General features: G+C 39.3%; 1 protein-coding gene across 2 annotated transcripts in view; it reads left to right on the top strand.

The window, feature by feature from the left end:
* The window catches only part of LOC132099091 (TBC1 domain family member 22A-like), a 166,780-nt gene that overhangs the window by 92,805 nt on the left and 55,611 nt on the right, over positions 1-18,364 (top strand). For both annotated transcript variants that reach the window (XM_059505537.1, XM_059505536.1), the window contains exon 10: positions 5,658-5,733. In XM_059505537.1, the coding sequence (XP_059361520.1) occupies positions 5,658-5,733 (76 nt within the window). The remainder of the gene's footprint in view (positions 1-5,657; positions 5,734-18,364) is intronic.

Raw genomic sequence — 18,364 nt, 5'->3', positions numbered from 1 at the left:
GGTCTCCTTTAAACAAATCCTTCGAAAATATGATGCCTTCGAAAGAACATTGAGACGGATATTTAGCACCTGCTTATCATCAGACCTAGTGCTTGGCGGTATACCGGTTCATACTGAATACTGGGGTTACTGGAGCGGCAGGGAAGCATCGCTTTCAGCTGGCCGTACAGCAGCCGACTTGTCAATAAATGAGTACAAAACAGCGTTTCCAAGCTGTTGCTTACTGATGGTTTGGAATTATAAATGAGTTTATAGTTCGTCTATTAATATTATGCACTTGTTGTGTGTTGGTTTATTTATTATTATTTTTTTGGTTACTAAGATGCAGGCAGTGCACTGCATGATACAAAAAGTAATATAGCCGAAATCACAGCATAGCCGCTCATCATGTATCTACTGTACATGCATGTTGATTTTATCAGATGATGTAGCAGTTATAAATGAGTTACTCCTGGTTAATATATATTAATAGGTCGTGTTTCGTCCCTATTTAGAGTGGATTTTTTTCTACAGTATTCTCTCATCTTGACAGTATAAAATAGGCATGTCAATCTACTGCTGTAGCCTATTTCCTCTCTCAATCAGTACAAAATGTGGTTTACACCCGTTCATGCATGGAAAAATATAAATAAATATGTCATATACCGTGAAACCGGTATAATTTTGAAAAATGCCATTATATTATTTTTTGGTCATAGCACCCACCACTAATCAGACCTCTTCCTGTCACAGCAGGTTATAGAGGTACAAGTCAAACCCTTTCTATTTCTCCTTTTCAAGATTATAGAATCTTCCCAGCTCGGTTCAGAGCTAATTAATTGTATTGCTGTAGATACCGGATTGTTTACAGCTCCCAGGGTCCAGTGTGTAAGAGCACCTGCACTTAATTAAGCAGGGGTGCTTTAATAAAGCAGATGTAATTACGGAGGTCTTTGGGCAGGCTTAATGCATGCTTAATACTGACCCACTCTTCCTGCCTCAGAGGTAATTGCATTGCATCCATGTGTCGCCAGGACATGACATACAAGGAGTGAGATAAAGAGGGATTTAACTTGTTTAGCTCTTGCTATCCATTGGATTTCTAATCAGATGTTGTCATCAGGGCAATCTCACAGAGTTAAAGCAATGAATGAACAAAAAAATTTAACCGGGGATCTCTTTATGCCCTACATCCTATGTCAGTGTTGTTGGAGTCAGTTTTGCTTGTTAGCATACACTAGGAAGTTATATCCAAGAGTGGTGTTACTGGGCTTCTTTTTCTGCAGTGTCATGCAGGGAAGTTTTGCAAACACCAAAACTGAACTACCAATACCTCTTCTAGTGTATATAAAGGCCTGGGTATTCTTCACTTTCTGCGTTGCATTGCGTCTCGCACAGCCGCATCTGCGCAACCACAGATGAGCATGGATGGATTAGCCTGACACATACACAGTACAACCTATTTGATTATTTCTGTCTCAACATTCACCTCACACCTGCGATGTTGTATGCAGACCATACGGTCACAAATACTGGGTTGCACACAGACATTGTATACGAATGTCCGCGGACACTTCTGATGACGAAACATTTGTCACAAGGACAGTGCATGGACCATCGTGAAACGCGGGCGGCTGAAGTATACTTTAGGCTTTAAACATCAAACATGGAATTAGGGATATCGTCAAGTCCTTATCTTCCACAAGGAAAATCATAAAAGTCTAGTGAATCATCATGAAACTTATTAAAATGCGTTGTTCGGTCTTGAGCTACAGGACCTGTCCTTTCGTGACGTTGTGGTGTGATGCTTCCTGCCCAGTGTGCAACTGTTTTCTAAAGCTTTAGAAAATACTTAGATAATGAACAGATCCAAAAAAAAATTGTTAATTCAAAATCACTGTTAATTTTCTATTTTGCTTGTTGAACCTTTCAGAGAAAGCCTCTTGGACATGGCACTGTCATCAACTTATGTGCATTGTATAGCAGTAAAAAAAAAAAAACTACATTAAACTGATGTCCCAATATCCCAATAGAGTGTTGTTTCTGAGTCAGTTTTGACTGTTGACATGGACTTAGCACTTGGTAGGTATGCGGGTGTTGGAGCAAAGACTTTACTCACGAGATGCCCTTGTAATATGTTCTCAGATCTGACCTGATTGTGACTGCATCTTGAATCGTGACTCTTACCCCTTTCCCCACAGTGCGGCCACTTTGCCCTAACTCTCAGGGACTCCTGCAGAGATAGATTAGCCCGGCTAGCACGTTACTGTTCACTGAGCCACAAGCATCCTCCAGGGTCAGTGCTCCAGCTGAAGATTAGGTGTAGACCTGTGAAAGTAGGCCAAGCACGGACTCTGCTACTGACACCCCATCTGTTTCAGTGCCGCCTCATTGTGCTGACCTTTTAAAGTCATGTTTCGAGGTCACGGCAAAGAAGAGGTAGCTGGTTTTAATGGTCGTTTCCAGCTATTCATGTATTTGTCTTAGGCACCTCTGGAGTGCCGAGGCTGCACATCTGAGCCTGAAGGACAGCTGAAATTGTTTATCGGTTAATGACTTCATTCCCCTCGTGGTTGTTTGCTGCCTTAGCTGCACCCCGCCTACATTAAAGCATTCTGATTCTGAAATCTCTTCAAAGAAGGACCTATAGACCTACTTACATAGTGCAGAATGTCTTTCTGTCCACCTTTGCAAGTTGAAGACCGATTACAAAAATACATCTCTTTTTTCAGTCCATGGTATTTGCACTTGTTGGGGTTTCCAAGGCACAGAGGACCATGATATTTGGCAAGCAATTAGGTGATTGTACAAAGTGTATAATTACGTCTCCTGCAATCATTACCTCTTGACAAATGTCGGATCCCTCAAAGAGCCACTTAGTGGTTGATTCAGTGAAATTTGATTGGAATAAAAAGCCACTGAGAGAATACTGATATCAGTGGAATGTTTATGGAAAGGAAAAGGCTAGCTAGCCATTTGAATGTAGTCTCTATACAATTACGGATGTCTTTTGTCACTATATGTACTTGAGCTTCAAGAGTTCTTAAGAAAGTGTCCCCATTAAGCATGATATAACCCAGACCACTTGATAAGGTGTCACCATTATTGTCACTCAAACTGTCATCTCTCCATTTGTCCAATGAAGTTATACATTTTCATGGTCATTATGACAGTAATTCTGATGTCAAACGACATCTGAAAATTAAGAGCAACTTCTTTGTAGCCATGCAGTCCAACTAAATGAGTATATAAGAGAGTAATACTTAAGACAGTGAAGGTTGAAAGCAAAAGCTTTAGACTATTCTAAAACTTGCTGTGTGTTTTTTGGCTGCGGTCTGTCCTGCACACATTTATATGACCTTCCAAGTTACAAACTTGCTCTTTCATATGCTCCATCTTCTCCTCACACTGTTAGTTTTAGGGAGGTGTTTTCACAGCAGGTGTCTTTGTACATACTTATGGCTGAATGTCCCTCTTCTGTGCAATGCATACATGCATACTCTATCTGTTGTTTTCTTTATATGCATATCTTCTTCACATCAGCATTTTTATTGCTGTGAATGATGGGTCTTCCGCTTCTTTTGATTATATCCATGCCTGACAATCTCAGCATAGTAAACCACCCAATTCATCATCCCTTACCCACTGCTTGTTTTACGCTGTTTCTATGGGCAGTATAGCTAGGTTAAGTTTCCTCCAGCGGGAGCGCAGAGGGAATCCCACTGAGGCTTGGGGAGTGATGGAGCTGGGTGGGGGTCTCTTAAGTATGTGTCTGGTCAAGAAGGGTCTTTTAATGTAGGCTGAAATGAATGTGGTAATTAAGCTGCACTGTGGACCATGGGACCTTGATGAATATTATCACTTAATTATAAGATCACTATTCCCAGCACGCATTTGAGCTCTGCTAGCACACAGTTCCTTTCTCCGTGCGGATGGGCGGTGGTGCATGTACTTGTGCATACGTATGCATATGTATGGGGTATGTTCAATGTGTGTGCTAGTTCAAAGATATTGTCTAACCATTACTTTTACCAACTAATTGTTGCAATAGAAATAACAACTTTACACCAAAGAACTGTAACCTATTAGACAAAAACAACTTTGCAGTAACAATGGTATAACTGTGTGTAACATTTTTTAAATAAAATTGGGTAATGCTGCTGCAGTACGAAGATTTATTGTGTAATTGTTATTGACTAATTGTCATAAATATCTCATAATTATTACTCATTATTAGTTTACACCAGTTATTTTACATTTATGCAGATTTTATTGGAGTTTATGGCAGTTACTCATTACACATTTATGACATTGGTGTAATTATGACATTGGTGTAATTATACCATTGTCATAATCTTGTACTTGTAACAAGTATTATTGCAAACTTAAACTCATGATATCATAAACAGCTCCTAATAAGTAACAGCGTTTTAAACTTGTAACCAGTAACAATGGATTGAAGAAAAACCAAAACATGTAAAGCTCGTGTTGTCACAAAGCAGACTCCGATTTAAAGAGGACCTATTATGCAAAAATGTATTTTATAAGGTGTTTGAGCCGCAGAGTCTGAAAACAACCAGCCTTTAACGGTAAAACTCCACCCACTATTTTTATTTTTTTTAATCTGAATAAATCATAAATCGTTTTACCAAACAAGTGGTTCCATATATTTTCCTATGTCATCTTAGTTAAAAAGTCCTGCTCATTTGTGATGATCTCTGCCCTATTAGCATAGGCACAGCCCTGAGTGAGAAGCAGCAGTACGCCATTACTGTTTTCTCTCTGTAGCTACTGGAAATACAATGTCAGCGGCAAATTAGCTTTACAAGTGTTGTGTGTTGGGATGCGCCAATGAATATAGGAGTCTCCATAGACCGCCGAGGACACAGTGTTTAAATGTAATTTATGAAGGAAATGTTCTGGGAAAAAACACAAAAGTTCTACATGTTTGTTTTACGCCTGGCTGCGTGCTACCATAATGATCGTAAATAGGAATGTGGTAGTTAAAAATTGCATAAGAAAGCAATGTGAAGTCGACCACTTGAATTTGACAATCTCATAATCACAAGTGGGACTTAAAGTTAGTAAAGATAGGCATCATGAGGCCAGCAATGTCCTTATTTTTGTATCGCCGTGCTCCCCGTCTGTGTAAGTCATACATGCGCATTTAGTATGAATAATACAATCAGATGACTGATTTTTAAACCGAGTATGTTTTGTTTAAAGATAACAGGCTTGTACTAATAGTGGGATGTTTATTTGCAAAGGCCAGCATTGGTATGCCGGAGCATGAGATCTTGAAGCTCCACACTCTTCTGAAAAGGGAGATGGGAGCACAAGCTAATTTGCATTTAAAGGGACAAACACAAAAATGGCACATTTAGGCTCATAACCTAAAAATGCCAATTTTAGCAAGATATAAATATTACCTCTAGGAGATTTTGAGCTAAAACCTCACATATACACTCTGGGGTCACCAAAGACTAATTTTACATTTTGTAAAAAGGGCCATAATAAGTCCCCTTTAAAGGCATTTAGGAAGAATTAACTAATTAATTTATTATTATTTTTTTTTTCTCTCTCTTTTTTATATTTAGCAAATTTGTGTTCTTGTCATGCATTTCCTTGGATGAATATGTGTATAGTTTTAAATTTCTCATCTCTCTATTTCCCTCAAGGACAACTACACCTTTGCCCAGCCTGGGATCCAGAGGAAAGTGAAGGCACTGGAGGAGCTGGTCAGCCGGATTGATGGTTCGTACCCTTAGTGAAGCACATCCTACTTAGATCTGCACTCTCCTTTTTTCTGCCTGTGTCCTCTCTCTCTCTCTCTCTCTCTCTCTCTCTTCTCTCTCTCTCTCTGACTAACCCATAGCCCCAGCCCCCTTCAGCTGCAGTGTCAGTCCCAATCAGTGCACCAGTGCTTTGGCCTTTAGTGGAGAGCGCTCGCTGCTTTGGCCAGGAAAACAAAAGGCTCTGGAGCAAAAGCCTCTCTCATTACTTTCTATTAGGTGACCGTGATCAGTATTCAATGCCCATTTCTCAGAGACAGGAAGCCCTCTCCTCTCCTCCTCCACGAGGCCTCTATCTCCTTAGCCTGCATTAGACCCAATGATTGCTTTAATTTCTGAGAGAAAGACTGCAGTCAGAGCATATTGTTGATTTTTTTTTGCCACACTCACTTTGTGTCTTGGTGGGGAATAGAGAGAGACTGTGTGTGTTTCATTCTCATCAGTTTTTACGGTATATATAGAGCTGCTTGATCAGCTGCTCCAATTCTGTTTTGATTGCCTAATCGATTCTATACATTTGTTCCAGCAAAAGCTTTTTTTGTCTCTTCCAGTTTGATTATTCAGTTATATACTAGATCTGGCAGAGGAAAATAAGGTTGAAAAGTGGCTGATCACAATAATTTTTGCTTTTCCACTAAATAAATTCCTCTATATTCTAAGCATGAATACAGCTACCTTTAGGCTGATATGCTTTACCCACATCTGTCTCCACAGACAAAAAACCAGGTGTACCGACCTGAAACCCTCGAAAACTAGATGTTCCTCTAGTTTGCATTAGTCTAGTGCTTTTAAATCGAGTAATGTGATGTATTTCACAGCGACAAGCACATTGACATTGGTTTAATGAGCCTGGCGGGTGAGCGTTATCAATTGAAGTCTTTGTACTCAGGCTTGTTCTTGAGTAACCTTCACATTGTCAGGCTCCAGAGCTCACATTTATTGTGTTTAGCCACTCTTGATTACAGATTATGTCTTCTGTTAGACATTTAAATGGGGTTTGGAAGCGGTTTGCAAAGAAACCAATTAAAGGGAACAATTGATATTTGAGATTCATGCATTCGACACTTGCCTTTTTTATTATTATTCTTTTCATCAGTTTTCAGCTAACCAGTAACTTATACTTTTTGAGTAATTATAAAGGATACAGTTAGTGATACTGTTGGATATGTGTGTACTGTAACTGTTTCTTGCTCAGGAAGTTGCTATTTTAATGTTTTTATTGGAGTCATGGCGTATCATTTAGCAAATATTCAGCATGTATATAATATCACACATTTTAATATTATGTTCAGAAATCTGCTAAAATCATTAAATGAACTGTGTGTTATTTCACATTATGTACCCAAAATTATGAAATTTTATCATTGTGATTCATCTATTTCCGAACTACCTGCCCTAATGGTTGTGTAAAAAATAAACTGGCCTGTTGTTTTATTGGTTGGTCAAATGGTTATCCGTCCAGAATAAGGAAGAGTGTGCGCCAAATTGTATGAGGTATTAACAAATGTATTGATTGTAAAGACTTACAAAAAGCAATGCAATAAGATTTCAACGACAAGCAATTTGACTATGTGTGACATAGCTATAAGACACAACAAAATCAATCTGAATCCATCCCATACATTCTTTGTCATGAAATAGAATTTGTTTGTTTACACCAAAAAGTTCACAGTTTGAACATTCTTGTTTCCTTTAAATAATTTTCAAGATCTGAAGAAAATAATCCCTTGTTGCTTTCAATATGGCTGTTAAAGTCATATACAATTATAAACAAAGTCAAACTAAAACTTTTTCATTTTATGCAAAACATGTCACTTGTCATGTATTGCTGCCACATCTAGTTAGGAGATATGTGAGAAACATATTGGTTGATCCTATTTTCTTAGGCAGAGCAAAATTAGATAATGTTACTGGCAGTGTTGTCTAAAATGTAAGTTACTGAATATTGACCTCTTGTTTATTGAACTGTTGGATAAAAGCAATATGACATTACCAGTCATACTGCTGATCTGAATATCAGCACTTACCCTCATAAGATTTTGGTTAAATAATTGCCACTTTTTGCTTCTTGCCCAAACAGAAATGAGCTTATTGCAAGTGAAGTTTAGATACCAAACACATCTTTCACATTTCCCATTACTCCTTCATTTTAGTTCATCTACTCTGATCAAACGTTATTTGATCGAGTCAGTTGAGTGGGGATTTCTTGTCTACATCAAATAATCACTTTTCTTGATTTAGTCCTGTGGGTCAGTGCGCTGTGTTCACAGTATAAATCATTTGGTTCGACTTGGTAGGACAAGACGCAAATAGCAATAGTATGTTTTAATACTTACCACCTGGGCCAACAGGAACAACATGCCAATAAAACAGGATCACAACAGAAAAGCTTTTGGTTTCTCACTGCTTTCCCTAGTTTGCTTTCCCATACTCTGCAGTCACCCAAGTTAAAGTTACGCTTTTCTTATTTAGGATCAAGTTCAAAGAAGGTCAAAGTGTGCATATCCTTACATCTTCAATGTATGGTGCCTCTCTTCCCATCATCCCTTTATCTTTTCCTCTGAACAGCCCTCGCTCTGTTTGGGTTGCACTTTCCATATATAAAAGATGTGCCAGAGAGGGAGTGTGTAATTGCTGGTCACCAGAAAGCTGGGTTTCTGCCATGCTCATCTTCATCAGGCTGCCTGGATCACTGTCACATTATTTCCAAATTTCCTCCTTGTAAGGACGGAACATGTCGACCTTAATCAGGCTGCTCTTAGATCTGGCACTGTCGTGCTGTTTTACATCATATTCTCCCCTGTAATAAAGTTCGGGACGTAAATCAATTAGGCCAACCCTTTTTGCACTCTTTTCATCGCCAGCTCACTGAAGGACATAGCATGCTTGGTCACTCTTCTGTCCCGGACAGAGTTTATGGTACCTCTTCCAACACTAATGAGGCTGGGGGTTTTGAACATGCAGCTGCTTGGAAGGTCTGAGTCCAGTCCTGCGGTGTAGTGATCAGGGTATGTGGTCGCCACAGACGCTTGACCCTCCAACACCTTTGTTCACGGGACATGTTCATTCTGCCTTCGTTGCCATATAGCTCCTCTCAGTCAGATTACATCTAGGGCATGTTTGTCAGGGCCCACAGTGACCCACCGACATGACAGCCATTCCCTGCTGGAAGCTGCCGCTGAACATCAACAAGAGAGGCCAAAAGTTGTCTGGCCTTGCAGCTGTGAGCTGTCCGTCCCATCTCGCTTACATTGACACGGTGTGTTTGTGTACACCCAGATGTTCAGATACAAATACGCTGCTCAGGTGCTGAGGTCATGCTTAAGCAACACCTGTATTTTTTTTTTAAGGAAGCAGTGCCTTTGAAAGCCACTGTTGGGAATAATGCCAGTAATAAATGCGCAGAGGAAAAGAGAAAGAATTGCATCACATCACACTGTTCCACGTTTGGAAGCGCATCAAAAAGTCATGTCTCATCTAACTGAACGGTTATTTCAGTTCATATTTAGATAGAAACTAAATATGGACTAAATCCAGAATAACTATGCCAATGTCTCCAAAATGCTTCATGAAACTAAAAAGCTGGGCTATAAAATAAAAGCAGGCTTTGAATTTTTTAGCCCCAATCCCCCCGTGACTTAAGTTAGGGGCAACAGTAAGTTTGTCTGGTGAATGTTCATGCTAAACCCAAAGTCACAGTGCCAGCTTGTTGTGGTTGGTTGCCAAGGCATTTCTAGGTTGTTACTTGCTGACCCATGCTGAAAGTGCCCACCGGCAAGTCTATGATATTCTCGATATGGGTCCCATAAAAGTTAATATCCATATGCAGTGGAAACATTATTGCTCTTCTTAGCAAAACATTGCTTAATCATATCTGACTTTCCAGCTCCATTTTTTATGGAAAAAACTTTTCATGAACTAGCATTATAAATACTTAAGAAAATGTTTGAGAATTAGAAAATGCTGCTCTTTTCACAGACTGTGAAAAGTGAAAGTGATGTAGAAGTGCTGTAGAGTTTGACTGAAATAACACATAATGGCTAATGATACTGGTACGTGCACACACACACACACACACACACATATATATATATATATATATATATATATATATATATATAATATGAAATGTCAGCGCTATAGATAGACCTTTGGTTTTATAGTCATGGAAACCTCACTCGTACTTTGCATTGGCCCTTGCTGTCAGTTAATCTAAAAAGCAAAGAAACTATTCCTTTCGACTGAGAACAACACTGCAGACTGAAAACCTGACATTGTAACACTGGTATGTCTAATGTGAGGTCTTTTTATGTCCTTTGGCTGCATCACGTCTATGCAGATGTACTTTCATGCGTAACCCCATGCATTTTGTCATGCTTCATTTTTGTCAAGCCTTTTGCCTGTAGTGCAGTGTTGAATTTTACTATGAAGACCTCTTTATGTCTCGCTTTATTTCACACTTGGTTCACTGTTCTTGCTTTCAGTCAAAAATAATATCTCTGGTTCTCTGAAGTCATTGTGGTAGATCAAGTTTTCAAACAGCTACATTGATTTCTTTTACATTTTCTGTATGTCACCAGAAGGTCCTAAGAGGCCTGCCAATTTCTTCACTGTAGAGTGATCCTAGGGTTTAATTATCTGCCTGCTTTTCGAAAGAGCCACAAGCTTTTTATTGGATTTTCACACCATAACCACCTTCAAGATATTGCCATTTCCACTTCCTGTTCTCATAATTACATGCAGGGGACAATCTCAACATTAACTATAGCAAATTTGAAGTCTCTAACTCCAATTCTTTAGCGCCACCTCTGGTCCAAAATTGCAATATTTTTATTCCAAAAAATTTTGAACCGTACGCCAGAAAATGCTAATTATGCCAAGGCGAATGGACCCCAAAGTTTTTTCATTATTTTCAATTGTTTAAAAAACTTAATTTTTTGGACTTGCCTAGTCGGTTAAAAAGATTTTCACAAAAATTTGCTCAGATCATCTTCAGACCATGCCAGAAAAAAAGCTATGGATTTCAAGTTGATTCGTCCAACTGTTCTTGAATGACACGTGAACAAATTTGAAGAAATGCACGCTAAAATGCACGTGAGGCTATATCTCCACAATAGTTTGGCATATTGAGACCAAACTTGGTGTGTGTTATAACAAGCATGATGGTGTGATGCTCCATGCCATGCTTAGCTCCTCAATTTGCCGGTGCTTGGCCCCATAATTGCTCCATGCAGCTATATTTTACTTTGTTTTTATTAATTTTAAATTTGTTTTATGTTTTATTGAATTTATATAAATATAATTTAATTATATAGTCAGTACTTTGTGACAGATGACTATCTAATTACAACAAACAGTAATGTTTGAACACACCCTTATTATTCTTCCAGATCCCGCGCACATGAATCTCTAACCACCAAACCAATCAATCGTCAATGTTGTTCCGTACCACACTCTGCTGCGTTGGGTCACACGATCATGCAAGTCTTTAATAGGAAGGAGTCTGTTATAATGTTAAGATTGAGGCTCTGGACTCATAACTTGTTTTTCTATAACAAATTATAAAATATTTTCTATAAAAACTTTAATGTCCTGGCAGTGACAAATAGCTTGTTTTATATTTAATTTAATTACATTAATGTTATTGATTTAAGGTTTAAGTTAAGATTTACAAGAAATAGTTTAACTGCTACTATGTAAAACGAATACTGCTGTAAAAAGCACCGTATTTGTTTAAAGTGATTGTAAACCCAATGTTATCGCACTTTTGTTCATATAGCAGTACTTTTTTAATTAACAATACACTACTTTTCAATGCATTTTTAATTGCTAATCATTTTCAATGCTAATTATTACAAAATTGTAGACTGCTATCATCAGATTGCTTTCTCAATGTGCACTATAAAAGGCATCATGTTTGGTCAGGTTAATATTATGCATAATTTCCATATGTAAATTAGACGGCCATTTTTAGTGGAGAATATATATATATATATATATATATATATATATATAATTTTTTTCCCTTTTTTTATCGGTTTTTTTTTTTTTTTTTTTTTTTTTTGACTGAATATGTCCTCAGTTTTTCTCTTGCTCGCTCTGTTTCATGTCTCTTTAATGCTCACACTCTACTCTCATTAGGAAACTAAACACACTATTGTCACAATATGCTTTCAGTTCGTTCGAGGGCTTGTAGTAATTACCAGTCGTATTAGACGATAGCCCATAAGAGTTGTTTAAAGCTAAAACAATTCTGCTCATCTGAAGGACCCCAGAATGCGAACACTGTTTCCTCTTATCTCGCCTGTTTTGTATGAATACATTGAGGTTCATCAGCATGCAAATTGCTCAAGATGAATTTATTTATGTAAATGAGGACACAATGTGGGCTTTTTCACACAAATCATATAAGGTTAGAAAGAACACAATAACATTTAAGGTGGGGCTTTAAAGATCCAGTGTGCATGTTCTAAAGTGGGGCTCCTTAGAAAATGCGGATAACAACTGATGTAAATTTTATTTTGGTGGTTACAGGTGGGGGGGAGGGGGCGTTACAAATGCAGGTTTGAACATCAAATTTGCTTTTCTGATCCCAACAGAAAAAAACTCATCTTCAATAAAACAACGCTATTTGATTTGTTTTTTGTTGGAATTTCTTCTTTTAGACGTCTTAAAACGTTAAAGAAAGCTCACCCAATAATGAAAATTTCTGTTCCGCTTCAATGGAAGAATGGGAAATGTTCATCTCACTGGCTCAGGCGAGCTAAGACCCCATCGACTTTGCGAGGGTGTTCATGCCGCTCGCCCTCACCAGCTCCCTCGAGGGGGGAACCCTTGTGACGCTGTCCCGCATTGGAAGAACTTACCATCATCCCACGGAGCTCCCAGACACCACCAACCTTGGCTGGAGAGTCTCCGATCCCGATCCGGAACCAGTCAGCAGGTAGTTCCTGATCTCCAATTCAGCCCAGGAAGGGCTCCTGATCCCCAGTTCAGCCCTGGAAGCGCTCCTGATTCCCAGTTTAGACCAGGAAGGGGGCCTGATTCCCAGTTTAGACCAGGAAGGACCCCCGTTCCTGAGTGCTGCCCAAAGAGGGCTCCCGATCCCCAGTTTATCCCAAGATGGGCTCCTGTTCCTGAGTATAGTCCACGGAGGGCTCCTGATTCCCAGTTCAGCCCAGGAAGGACTCCTAATATCCAGAGCTCGCTCCAATGTCAGCTCCAGCCTCAGAGCACCCATCAAGATACATTTTTGGGGGGGCCACATGCCCGTGGCCGAGCTGGCTAAGGCAACGGAGGATCTGCCATGGCCTCCTGAATCTCCAGATCTGCCATGGTCTCCCGAGCCCCCGATCCGCCATGGTCCCCCAAGTCTCCAGATCCGCAAAGGCCTCCCGAGTCTCCAGATCCACCATGGCAACCCGAACTGCCTGCTCCACCATGGCAACCCGAACTGCCTGCTCCACCATGGCTTCCTGATCCGCCCTGGAGGGCCCCCCCATTCCCTGATGGTAGTGTTATGGGGTGGGATGTGCCGTCCGGGAGGGCGGTGATCTGTCACATGTTTGTTCCAGTTTTTCTTATTTGGTCATGTTTCCTGTCCTCAGTTCTATGTGTTCCCCATTTAATTAATTTGGCTCCAGCTGTGTGTCATTAATTAGTTCATTTGTTCCCAGGGAAGTCCCATTGTGTTTAAATAGTGTTCCTTGTGTTGAGTTCTCTGCCTGCTGCTCTATGTCTTTTAGTTCCTGTGCATGCCTGTTGATGATTAAATGCAATATCTTGAAGAATTCTCCTGCATCTCCTCACTCCTTCCCGAGTGAAATGTGACATTATGACAAGTGTGGTATAAAAGAAGAATAATTGGTCAGCTGGAAAATGTTACATTGCTCGACCATGCTTTTGGATGCTGTTTGCAGTGTTGGGGAGTAACTAGTTACATGTAACGGCGTTACGTAATTTAATTACAAAATTATTGTAACTGTAATTAGTTACAGTTACTACGAAAAAATGAGTAATTAAATTACAGTTACTTATGGAATTTTTAACGATTACAAAGGGGATTACATTTGAATATTTACACACATCCACATACAGATTTAACTGATTTCTTTCCCAAATTGCACTGATTATTCTGAGACATACCGCCCTAATAATTTCCGGTATGCGGAAATACAGTCTGGTTCGTAGAATCCAGTCATAAAAACGAAATGCCTAACGCGGACGGAATATGCCACATTTTGGATGACTAAATCAAAAGTAGGTCAGTAGCTACACTTGTATCAAAACATGACATCGACTAGTGTCTGTGAATATAAAGCCCCAAAAATGCAATATATGACTTGCACATTCTGCGTGTCTGTGAAAATCAGGCGCGGACTGGACACCGGGAGAAACGGGACAATTCCCGGTGGCCTGGCAGACGATTTTGCCCCACTATTTAATATCATTATTGTATAATTGCCTGCCGAATGTACTAAAGCGATCATTTGCGAATCCGCCATTTGATAATTAAATCTCTAATAAGTCATGAAGTGTTAGTCATGACTTGCACGCTCTCCGCGCCTCCGCCAAACGGTTTGGATCAGACTCAGAGTAATCAATGCGAGAGAGAGAGAGAGAGAGAGAGAGAGAATAGAGTGGACTGCTGGAGCAGAGAAGCAGAACTACTGTTCAGGGTTTCAGGTCAGTTTCATCTGTAAAGATGCTTTTTTGTCTTTGTTTTTTTATTTTTTTATTTAATCAAGCAGCAGCACGTTGCTCACCAGTCATCACTCAAAATACTATATAAAGGACATCATTATTATCAGTTGTAATGTTACAGTAGGAATTTATCTGAAAAAAATTCCGATTTTTTTTTTATAGGTTTAGGGGGAGCTACGACAGACAATAACACAACCCTTACGAAAATTAACATTTAAATGTGGTAACCAAAAATGTAAAATTATTTTACAAATGTATTTATTTAAAAATAAATATCAATCCATTTGCAAAAAAACAAAAACATAACAAGGTTATTTTACTTTTATATAGGCTAATAAAAGCAAGGTTAATTTCTGTAAGGGAAAAACATGACTCGTGTACAGTATTAGGATTTTTCTATAAAGATATTGTAGTATTGTAGAGTATTGTATTGTAAAGTATAGTTTTGTTCAATCTTGAGTATTAAAGTCATGAGAGAGATGGATAACAGGGCAAAATAAAGAGACTGAAGAGAAAAATGGAAGTGAAGGTGCAGTTCAGGAGAGAACTTTTAATTATTTTGCATGTCCCCAAATTAAAGATTTAAACCTTTTTTATGTCAGGTCCATACAAAAAAAAATAGTTTTGTCCATGAATTTGTTTGTATGAGTTTGAATTTTCCAGTCTGAATTTTTTTCCCAGTCCGCCTCTTCTGTAAATTAATGGCAAAGACATGGTTTCATTTACTACACATAGGCCTACTGAAGCTCGCAGTGTTTTCAACCTCTGCTGCCTCAGTATAGGAGTACACGAGCACATAAACATAATTTCTAGAACTGCTTTGTTTCACTTAATGTGCATTTTACTTATTTTGAGAAAACTATCATCATATACAAAGAGACAGCAGTTTAAAAAAAACACCAATGTTTTAGGAGTTTAGTACACAGAATACGTCACATGCTTATTAGATAACTGTATTTAAGTTGATGTATATGCTTTTATTTATTATTCTTTAATTTTCACAAATTTAGAAAAGTAATCAAAAAGTACTCAAAAGTAATTAGTTACATTACTTTAATAAAGTAATTGAAAAAGTTACACTACTATTACATTTTAAACAGGGTAACTTGTAATCTGTAACCTATTACATTTCCAAAGTAACCTTCCCAACACTGGCTGTTTGAGCCTAATGCTCAAAAAAATAAGAGAGATCATACTAAATGCATGTTATTTTTTATTTAGTAATGTGCTGAGTAAGATATTGTACATAAAATATGTTCACATTTAGTCCACAAGACAAAAAAAATGCTGAAATTATTAAAATAACCCCATTCAAAAGTTTGGGAACCCTTGGTTCTTAATACTGTGTGCTGTTACCTGGATGATCCACGACTGGCTTTCTGTTTTGTGATGGTTGTGCATGAGTCCCTTGTTTGTTCTGAAGTTAAACTGAGAACTGTTCTTCAGAAAAATCTTTAAGGTCCTGCAGATTCTTCAGTTTTCCAGCATCTTTGCATATTTGAACCCTCTCCAGCAGTGACTGTATGCTTTTGAGATTCAACTTTTCACAATGAGGACAATTGAGGCACTCAAACACAACTATTAAAAAGCTTCAAACATTCACTGATGCACCAGAGGGAAACAAGATGCATTAAGAGAAAACTTTTAAACTCGAAGATGTCCAATTTTTTCTTATTTTGTTGAAATATATATATATATATTTTCCCATTTAGGTCTTCCCTACGTAAGCAACAGACGATACTTGTATGTTTCCTGGAACACAAATTAAGTACAATTTACCTTGATCTTCAAATTCCAAAAGTTTCACCCCCCAGCAGAGCTATGCATGAACAAATGCATCTTGTTTCCTTCCGGAGCATCAGTGAATGTTCAGAATCAGAAAGAGTTTTATTGCCAAGTATGCTTGTGCATACAAGGAATTTGTTTTAGTGACATAAGCGTCCAGTATACAGAGACAACAACACACAGAAAAAAAAAACTCATTTGCAAATAAATAAGTGTATAAACAATTGTGCTATAAATAATAATAGAATAAGGTTTGAGTAAGATGCAGGGATTGTACTAGGATCGAGGGATAACAATTTTTTTTTACATGTTTATTGTATAAGTGGGGAACATTTAACTGTTCATGAGGTAGATTGCCTGGGGGAAGAAACTTTTCTTGTGTCTGACTGTTCTGGTATTTGCGACTCTGAAGCTCCGGCCAGATGGCAAAAGTTCAAAGATGGGATAACTTGGATGTGAGGGATCCAGAGTGATTTTTTGAGCCCTTTTCCTCACTCTGGATGTATATAGTTCTTGAAGGGGTGGGCAGGGGAGTACAAATAATCCTTTCAGCAGTCTGAACCGTTCTCTGTAGTCTTCTGATGTCTGATTTTGTAGCTGAACCAAACCAGACATTTATTGAAGTGCACAGTACAGACTCAATGATGGCTGAGTAGAACTGTTTCAGCATCTCCTGTGGCAGGTTAAACTTCCTCAGCTGGCAAAGGAACTACAACCTTTGTTGGGCCTTTTTCACAATGGAGTCAATGTGATTGTCCCACTTCAGGTCCTGAGAGATGGTGGTTCCCAGGAACCTGAATGACTCCACTGCAGTCACAGTGCTGTTCATGATGGTGAGTGGGGGGAGTGCAGGGGGGTTTCTTCTGAAGTCCACGATCATCTCCACTGTTTTGAGCATGTTCAGCTCCAGGTTGTTAAGACTGCACCAGACAGCTAGCTGCTCAACCTCTTGTCTGTAAGCAGACTCATCACCGTCCTGGATGAGGCCGATGACTGTAGTGTCATCTGCGAACTTCAGGAGCTCGACAGAGGGGTCTTTAGAGATGCACTCGTTGAGGTAGAGCGAAAAGAGTAGGGGGAGAGAACACATCCCTGAGGGGCACCAGTGTTGGTGGAGCAGCTGTTTGACATAAATTTCCCCAGTCTCACTAACTGTTGCCTATCTGTCAGAAAGCTGGTGATCCACTGACAGATAGAGCTAGGAACAGAGAGCTGGGTCAGTTTGGTCTGGAAGGCTGTTAGAATGATATTGTTGAAAGCCGAACTGAAGTCCACAAACAGGATCCTCACATAAGTCCCTGTTTTGTGCAATCACATGTTGATTGCATCATCCACGGACCTGTTTGATCAGTAAGCAAACTGCAGGGAGTACAGTAAGGGTCCAGTGATATCCTTCAGATAAGCCAGAACCAGTTTTCTTTGGAACGGGGATGATGGTGGAGCGTTTGAAGCAGGAAGGCACTTCACACAACTCCAGAGATCTGTTGGAAGATCTGTGAAAAATGGGGGCCGCCTGGTCAGCACAGGTTTTCAGACAGGCTCGTGTAACGCCATCTGGGCCTGGTGCTTTTCTTCTTTTGTTCTTTCTGAAGACCTGGTGCACATCATCTTCACAGATTTGAAGAGCAGGAGATGTGGAAAGGGGGATTGCAGGAGATTGTCTTTATTAAAAGTCCCCAAGAATGATTAAAATGCAGTCCGGGTGTTGTTGTTCTGTATCTGTGATCTGATCAGCGAGTTTCTGTAAAGCCACTCTTTTGTGCGCTTGCAGAGGAATGTAAACACTCACCAGAATGAACAAGTGAAACTCCCGCAGTGAATAGAACGGCTTGCAGTTGACAAACAGCACTTCTAGACCTGAACAGCACATCTTCTTTAACACTGTTACATCTGTACACCACCGTTCATTGATGTAAAAGCATGTCCCACTGCCGCACGATTTACCCGTTGATTCTGCGTTGCGATCTGCTCTAAACAGCTGAAAGTCTGGCAGATGGAGTGCGCTGTCCGGTATGGCATCATTCAGCCAGGTTTCCGTGAAACACAGAGCAGCAGAGTGTGAGAAATCCCTATTTTTCCGAGAGAGCAGAAGAAGTTCGTCTGTT

The sequence above is a fragment of the Carassius carassius genome, chromosome 22 (assembly GCF_963082965.1).
Source record: "Carassius carassius chromosome 22, fCarCar2.1, whole genome shotgun sequence".
Classification (NCBI taxonomy): Eukaryota; Metazoa; Chordata; class Actinopteri; order Cypriniformes; family Cyprinidae; genus Carassius; species Carassius carassius.
This window is presented reverse-complemented; position numbering and strand designations above follow the sequence as displayed.